The sequence below is a fragment of the Xenopus tropicalis genome, chromosome 6 (assembly GCF_000004195.4).
Source record: "Xenopus tropicalis strain Nigerian chromosome 6, UCB_Xtro_10.0, whole genome shotgun sequence".
NCBI classification, from domain to species: Eukaryota; Metazoa; Chordata; class Amphibia; order Anura; family Pipidae; genus Xenopus; species Xenopus tropicalis.
The window spans coordinates 32513189-32521922 of record NC_030682.2 but is presented as its reverse complement, the minus strand read 5'-3'; the positions used below and the strand labels follow the sequence as shown (position 1 = coordinate 32521922).

At 38.5% G+C, this 8734-nt stretch overlaps 1 protein-coding gene across 1 annotated transcript; it reads left to right on the top strand.

The window, feature by feature from the left end:
• The first annotated feature begins 2349 nt into the window (after positions 1–2349).
• Positions 2350–6367, top strand: LOC101732810 (acrosin). The gene is made up of 5 exons (XM_031904571.1): positions 2350–2362; positions 4504–4708; positions 4856–5133; positions 5392–5537; positions 5761–6367. Exons 1-5 carry the CDS (start codon positions 2350–2352, stop codon positions 6262–6264), a joined length of 1146 nt encoding a protein of 381 aa, XP_031760431.1. The 3' UTR covers positions 6265–6367.
• Positions 6368–8734: the final 2367 nt, after the last annotated feature.

The following is an 8734-nucleotide window of genomic DNA, read 5'->3' as shown; positions in this document are numbered from 1 at the left end:
CAGTATGTATTTCTTCTGCACCTAATGTACATAGATACAATATGCATTTACTGCTTGGCACTAATTATTTACTCATGTAGTTTAGATGTGAGTTACCTCAGTAATCGTACATTGTAAGCTCTTTTGGGCAGGGCTCTCTTCACCTCTTGTATCGGTTATTGATTGCTTTATATGTTACTCTGTATGTCCAATGTATGAAACCCACTTATTGTACAGCGCTGTGGAATATGTTGGCGCTTTATAAATAAATGTTAATAATAACAGCAAATGAAAGTATGCTGCCAGCATAGTGTAGGGGGATTCAGCAGTCCCTTTTTAAGTCTGGTGCCAGCACCCTGCCTGTAGTTGTGAGCAGTGAATATGTGAGTAATCGCCATACCAGCTTCCCTTGGTAACAGTGTTGTATATGCCCTTCTGAAGGCTTGGCAACAGCATATACAGGGTGCTGGGAAGGCACAGAGACATGGTGCTATCTGTAAAAATGTTCAGCCACTCCCCAGTGGTCCCTATAGAACTGCTCCCATGAGGAAAATGAAAATTAGAAATATTACAGCACTGCGTATGCATAGTGCCCATTGGGACCATTGGGATGAAGCAGAAAATGACCCCACAACACTTGGAGGCCCATTTATTAACATTAGGATTTTCTTGGTTTTATGGTTTTTTGAAACCATGTCTAAACTGCTTTTCATGAATGTCATAAATCAAAAGATCTGAATTGATAAAGTGAAAAAAATCACAAAATATGAGAAATTTGTTGAAAAAAGCCAACATCAACCCCCCCCCTGAAAACCTTTAAGGGCTCTGGTACACGGGGAGATTAGTCGCCCGCGGCAAAACTCCCTGCTCGCGGGCGACTAATCTCCCCGAGTTGCCTTCCCTCTGCCATCCCACCGGCGAACATGTAAGTCGCCGGCGGGATGGCAGACGCGGCAGCGCGATTTCGCGCAAATCGCCGAAAAAGACTCGCAAGGCTTTTTCGGCGATTTCCCGAAATCGCCCCGCCGCGTCTGCCATCCCGCCGGCGACTTACATGTTCGCCGGTGGGATGGCAGAGGGAAGGCAACTCGGGGAGATTAGTCGCCCGCGAGCAGGGAGTTTTGCCGCGGGCGACTAATCTCCCCGTGTACCAGAGCCCTAAAACCACGAAGCAAAGAAAGATCTGCCAGTCGTAAATGGGAAATCTGCCATTGACTTCTACATGATCTCAACAGGTTTTAGCTGCCGTATTTCTTTATTTGGACTTGTTGCTGTTTTGTCACTTAATAAATCAAGTAAAAATTGTGTTTTTTTCCATGACAAAAAAATTTATTTTAGCATCAAATTACCCAAACTGAAAGAATCAAGCATTATTAAATGCCCCCCTTATTGTATATACCCGGGGCTGGTGCATTTTTTCAGCAAAAAGAAGGACAAGCTTGAGGTCATTGAGAGTAAAGTTTAGTTCCAATAAGCACCCCTGGTGATTTCCACTATCCTTGTTCTTTAATAAGTGTGAACTATTTTATTTGTTTAATTACTTTATTTTTGAGACATGGTACTCTCTGAAACAATGTTCAGCCACTCCCCAGTAGTCCCTTTTCAACTGTTCCATGAGAAATATATAACAAAAATTAGAAATGTTGCAGCACTGTGCATGCACACTTCCCCGGCAGTTTTTTTGCATTTAAGAAACGCACATTTTTTATACTTATTAAGTGAAAAAAAGTGGAAAACTCTTGTCGTCATGTAGAGGTCAATGAGAGCTGTTCTAGTTAAAATTCTAACTATTTTCAGATTTGTGACCTATTAAAAATCACGCAAAAATGAAAAATTATTTGTTTTTCACTTTAATTAATTTACATTATTATGTGTTTTATGTGTTTTTAATTCTGATTTTTTAATAAATAAGAATAACTTTTTTTTTTTACAGTTCAAGATTATTCAAAGTACAGGTATGGGATCCCTTATCCGGAAACCCATTATCCAGAAAGCTCCGAATTACGGGAAGCCCGTCTCCTATAGACTCCAGTTTAATCAAATAATTCAGAATTTTAAAACTGATTTCCTTTTTCTCTGTAGTAATAAAACAGAACCTTGTAATTGATCCCAACTAAGATATAAATAATCCTTATTGGATACAAAACAATCCTGTTGGGTTTGATTAATGTTTTATTGATTTTTTTAGTAGATCAATAAATTACAGAATTACAAAAAGACCCTTTATCCGGAATACCCTTGGTCCCAAGCATTCTGGATAATGGGTACATTACCTGTAGTAAAAATTATGAATATTACACAAATAAGAATTTTGATAAAGAAATCCTTTGCTTATAGCCAGGGCTGGATTTTTTAGCAAAGAGGAGCACCATGGTGAGCAAAGGTAAGTGCTAAAAGGCACCCCCTATGATTTTCACTATCCTTGTCTTTTAATTAGAGTTATTAGAATTATTTTATGTATATTTTATTTTTATGTTAAGGCATACAAAACATTCTAAACTCTCATATACATTTTTACTGAGAGCAGACAAAGGCTTTATGGGTTTCACTGACATGAAGCCACAACTGACCATGAAGAAGCCACATATGGTCAAAGGAATGCTTGTTCAGCCGTAATATTGTAAATGCTCTGATAATATAACAGCCATAAAGTGTTTTTTACATTCCAGCTGCACTGTGTATATATATATATATCTATCAGCGAAACAGCTTTATTGCTCCCCTTCAGCTGAGATGAGCTGACTTGCTTTAGCTGAAGTCCTTGTTATCTCAATCCTCTGCTTATAACTGTTTTATGTTTACAACTGCTTTATGCTTATAACTGCTTTATGTTTACAACTGCTTTATGCTATAAATGAGCTTAATGGGGAAGCCAGAAATAGTCAGAATGAAGCTACTTGTACATTTACAAGATCTTAGCAGTTGCACCTGGGCACCTTTTTTGTCCGGCATGGATTTGTGGCAAATGTCCACGTTTCATGATTGGCGGATTTTTTACGCTAAACGGTGCAAAAATTTGAGTGAAAAAAATTTGCAGAGTGGAGAAAAACTCGTGGCCACATGAAAAAATGTTGCGCTCATGTCAAAAAAATCATGGTTGCGTAAAAAGTCACAATAGCAGCGTTTCACAATTTTTCTCCATTTCTCTATTTTTTTCACAGTTTCATGAATTTTTGGTTGTGGCTGAATTTTGTTTGAAAAATCCAGCAATGGGGAAACAAGGAAATTTGCTGCAAATCCATGCCTACTCATAGCAACCAATCAGTGATTAGTGGAGTTGGAAAGTCCTTATTACCAGCACTGTGTCAGAATGACATCTGTTTCTAAACATATTTTTACCATATAAGGTGTTTTTTTTTATTCTTATGTTACTACAATTTCATATACTTAATGCTATTAGATATCATTTTTCATTAAGTAAAACCTTCAAACTGTAGATGTAATGTCATGTGATGTAACTGAAAGTATATCTGCTGGAGATCATATTACAGCCCTTGTTTACATTGTGACATCACTTGCCTTATCATGACGTGACATCACAAGCTAAAAGCTGCTTTATACTCAAATGCCAATAGAAGGCTTTAGTATGCAGTAGTAGCTCAGTGAGTAAACATGAAGCTATTACTGCTTTTACTTAACATCATACTTCTACTTTCTTTATCTGAAAATTCTATACTTGGAAGTGAGTATTGTTATAAAGTTTAATACACAATATGCCTACTATTTGCTAGATCTGTTTTTTTGTGTGTATTTGTTAAACATGGAGCACTCCTCCAGGCTTATAGCACAGCTATATATATTTATATTATACTGGTCCTATAAAAAAAGGAGCTATACTTGTTCAGTATTTAGATATTAAAGGAGACATATTGGATAAATGGGAAAAACCCTAGTTTTGTAGGCAATTATGAATAATATACGGTGCTGGTTTCCCTTTGGGCTAAACATTAATCCTATCTGTAACAATGGCCCCTTTATTGGAACTCTCTATAGATCTTATCGCTTCTCTGTTGGAGTTTGAAATGAGGGGTGGGCGTGTCCTAACGGTCCCTGCCAGAAGCACAGTAGGAGGGGGAGAGCCAATCACAGCCCTGCAGGCAGAGAAGCACAGACAGGGTTCAGTTCCCTATCAGGTCAGCCTAGCTGCTGATTGCTTCCTATCCTACAGTTCAGGGTACTGAGGGCCGCCGGCTCCCCAGCTTATCCAGAGAATCCAGCCAGCAGGAAGTGGAACTGATGGGCGGGGCTAGTGGGGATTTGGGCGAACTTCTCAATAAAATCAGTAAAAAACAAAACTTTTTAAGCACAATCCTTCTATATCTAGAGAAGTACAATTCTCTGGTACATTGTTAATTTTTATAGGATATGTCTCCTTTAAATTAGCTAAATTGACATTTCTATTTAATGTACATGTATATATATATTGCAGTTTACTGTACATGTTGTTTATTTGGACTCTACTGTATATTGTACATAGAGGTTTGCAAACAGATACTAATTTCCAAAATCTTCTTTTATTTCCAGCAACTTGTGGGATACAAGCTCTTCCAAAATACCACCACCGCGTCCGCCGTATAATCGGGGGTGCTAAGGCACAGCCAGGAAGTTGGCCGTGGATAGTCAGCATTCAGATGCCCACAACTAGTGGCTACAAGACTATATGTGGTGGAACAATCCTAAACAATCTCTGGGTTCTGACAGCAGCACATTGCATGTATAATTACCAGAAGTAAGATATTTTCAGATGAATGTAATAAATAATTGAATATAAAGGGTGTTTTTCAACATGTTTTAGGTTGGCTTTGTTTCAAAGACCCAGCTGATGGGTAGAAACCTTGGCCACGTTCATGAGCAATTTATAATTCTATACTTTCTTTTACTGCATTAGCTACACCTATTTAGCAAAAGTTGTGTTTGGAGCAAATGATTTGTCGCAACTGGGACCAGAGACCAAAATCCGAACAATAAAAGAATTCATACGACATGAACATTTTGTGAATGAATCTAAGGAAAATGATATTGCCCTGATCCGTTTAAATGAAGCGGTTGAATTCAGTGACTACATACAGCCCGCCTGTTTGCCTCCGGAATCTTCTAAAGTATCTGAGATGGATGACTGCCACATTGCAGGATGGGGTGTTCTAGAGGAAATAAGTAAGTATTAAGTTTAGTTATATTCTATCTATAACATTCTAGCTTGCTCATTAATCCTGTTTAGCATGGTGTTACTTAAATGACGGCATTGATTGCAGTTATTAGCAGTTGCTCAGGCTGGGGTTATGGGGTAAATAATTCCCAATGGCACACAAACTACAGTCTCACCTGGGCGAGTATTTCAGATATTTGTGATATTTCATAGACGCAGTAATTAGTGTCAATCGATGATTATGTGATATTTTTATATATCTTTAGATAACACATTGACCGATACCATGCAAGAAGCCACAGTGGAAATAATCGATTCCAAACGCTGCAACAGAAGCAACTGGTACAATGGATTTATAAACGACTACCAAATCTGTGCCGGCTATGAGCAAGGAGGCAGTGATGTCTGCCTGGTAAGTTTCTTTTTTTTAGATTGAAGGCCTTTTCCAAGAAGTGTCTCACTATATGTTTGTTTGTGTGTGTGTGTGTATGTATGTATATAACAATAGGTGGAAGAGTGAGGTGGGATAAGTAAAGATTTGGGAATAGGTAGGCAAAAACAGCCCAATTAGAATGTTGGTGGGAAAGGAGAGGCTGAGCGAAACCTAATTTTACTCTTGATTCTCTTGTTTCCAGGGTGACAGTGGTGGCCCGTTAATGTGCAAAAAGAAAAGAGCTGCACTCTATTATGTTGTTGGAGTAGTAAGCTGGGGAGGAATCTGCGGCCAATGGCACATGAATGGCGTATATACCTCTGTCCAGCATTTTGAACAATGGATTCTTAACAAAATTAAAAGTTCGCAAGATACAACTGAAGATAAAATGGAAGAAACCTCTTTATCTACTAAAGAGAATGAAGAAAATATTGAATTCACAATTAAGAAAAAGAATGATATAGTTAAAGAAGACACTGTGAAATATAAAACAAGTCAAAAGGAATTTGTGTTTAATAACCATGATCCAAATAGTAGATTTCATATTATGGAAACCTCATCTAGGAAGATAACCACCGGAAATATGGATCTAGAAAACACATTTTCTAATGGGCTGACCAGCGATGCACCTTCTCAAAGACTGTTTCAAGCAGAGGCTTATATTCTGCTCATTGCTTGTCTCATCTACCTGTTCCTCCTCTTCTAACTCCCTATGTGCTGGAAACCAAACTGCATTGGTGCTTTGTACGTCCAACCTGCAGCAACCCCTGCCCAAGTCTTCCCCTGGGTTTGTAAGGCTGACCTGATTAACACGTAATGCTGTATTTTGCTAATGGTTGGTAAATATTTGTTATTTAATGTAACTAGGGATGCAACGAATCCAGAATTAGGTTTGGCCAAGATTCGGCCTTTTTCAGCAGGATTTGCCGAATTCACGTTCCTGGCCGAACCTTAAAATCACATGATTTCTCGTCACATAAACCCAGAAGCTGAAAAATTTTCGCCGCATGAAAATTAGGATTCGGATTCTTTATTCCGCAGAATCATTTACAAAGGATTCTGGGTTCATCTGGATCCCAAAATTGTGGATTTGGTGCATCTCTTGTTGGAACTGTACATTTTAACATTCAATAAAAATGATTTAAAGAAAATATTCTTTACTTTCCTTATCTTTACTTGCACACCTTTACAGGGAAAGGGAAACTTCAGGGAAATCAGTGTGTTGCATGTTGATTGGTTTTAATTAATTGGGATGCGATTTGTACTATGTATATATTTATGTGCAAAAAATGTTTTCTTCGGAACCTACCATTAAGTGCTGGGTAAGCATGAAACGCGTTAGGCTGAATGCATGGGGTTTAAGTGATTTTTAACGTACTGTAATAAAGAAAACATTTTTTAACTTTAGCATCAGTGCAGATTTATATTTAATAGTTATTTTCCTTTTTGGCCACTAGAGGATATTTTGCACTGATGTATGGTTGTAATTCACAGTGTGTATAATGTACAATAAATGACTTTCCCATTGATTGGCCTTTATTAGTATTTGTCCATTGTACATACACTGCATTGCACCTCCCAACCAGATCCTTTTCCCATCACCCCTCATGAATACAGCAATGCTGCTCAAAACAGTCAGCACTGTATTCATGGAGGTAGTGGAGGTCAAAACCCAAGGGTTGTATCAGCTGGGCAGAGTGCAAACTATGAATAACATGGTGGCTTGGGCCTGTTTCATATACTTTGTACCCTGACCCGCCAGAGGAACTTTACTTTTACCCTGCCTTTGTTAGATTCATGTGGTGCTATCTTAGCCAGTGCAGTTGTATTATTTTCACTTTTATTTAATGTATCTGGTGGGTTTTGTGGTGTTGGTTCTCCTTCTAGCCCAAATGTCTCCAACTTCTTCTACAGGTGTGATGTTCAATGAACCTTTAGGCCTATGGGGCACAGGGCTTATTCTGCACCTAATGACTATAGATACAATATGCATTTAACGTTTGGCACTAATTATTTACTCATGTAGTTTAGATTTTTGTTACCTCAGTAACAGCAATGAAAGTCTGATGATTGGTGCCTGACCTTGGCCATTCAGTCAATTACATCTGTAACCTGCAGCTGTCATTTGTGCATTTTCTGGCCAAAATCTGTATGTCACAGACTGAGTGTTGAAATTACATTTAGGACAAATCTGCTACAAACATATTTAGGGGATTAAAAGACTTTTTCTCCATTATGCCTGCATTCATTTTAGGCCAAATAGCTCAGCTACCTCTGCCTGTGACATCATCCAGTCCAGGTATATGGAGAGATCCAATTGGCTGGGAAGAGAGAAAAAGGTCTGAGGCCTGCTGAGAGCACCAGAGGACATCTGGAAATATAGGAAGACCCAAAGCGAATCTGGTTTTGACACCAAATATACAGGGTGGGCCAGCAGAGGCTATAAAATAGCCCCTGCTGCAGCTCCCAGCCTGAGACAGAGAGATACATTTAGGCCACATTTTCTACAAACATACTAAAATAAGGGAGGTTCCCAATGCACATTCCCTGGCCCAATATTAGAAATCAGATTAGATATGTATTTTGTGCAAGTTCTTTTTTAGACAGACTTTACTGTGGTGGCTTGTTATGTTACTAAGACAAGGGCTACAACTGCAAGCCGATTCAGGGACAAAAACAAATTTACATTCTGGTCTTGATGTTTCCATTAGACAAATCCAAAGGGAAAAATAAAGATAAAGGTAATATAGTCCTTTAGCTCAGTGTTTACAAAGCATCCTTATTCATATTTAAGTCTCAGAGAGTAAATTTTCCTAGTATCATATATTACTTTGATCTTGATATACACTGTTCTGCATCAGTAACTGAAATGAAAACAGGCTGCAATGATTCTGTGTCTGCTCACCAGGGTACGAAGAGCATCACTAACTGCAGCTAATTGTTGTACATAACATTTCCTACTGTACATTGAGCATCTTTATCTGCAAATCAAAGTCTACAAATCATATTACTACTTCTTTAAATTGGCCAACTTAAAAAAAGGACTCAAAGGCTCATCTCAAAGGCAACAGGCCTCATTCAGAAAGCCCCTGGGTACAAGTGCAAAAGCACTAAGGGGCAAAAGAGTGCCTACGTGCCTCCCCCATCCAGCCCTTAGAATTGCGCGTGGTCTAACA

Coding starts and splice junctions, on each gene's coding strand:
- LOC101732810 (XM_031904571.1), top strand. Junction 4,709..4,855: donor TGCATGTATAATTACCAGAA/GTAAGATATTTT, acceptor CTATACTTTCTT/TTACTGCATTAGCTACACCT. Junction 5,134..5,391: donor GGGTGTTCTAGAGGAAATAA/GTAAGTATTAAG, acceptor ATATATCTTTAG/ATAACACATTGACCGATACC.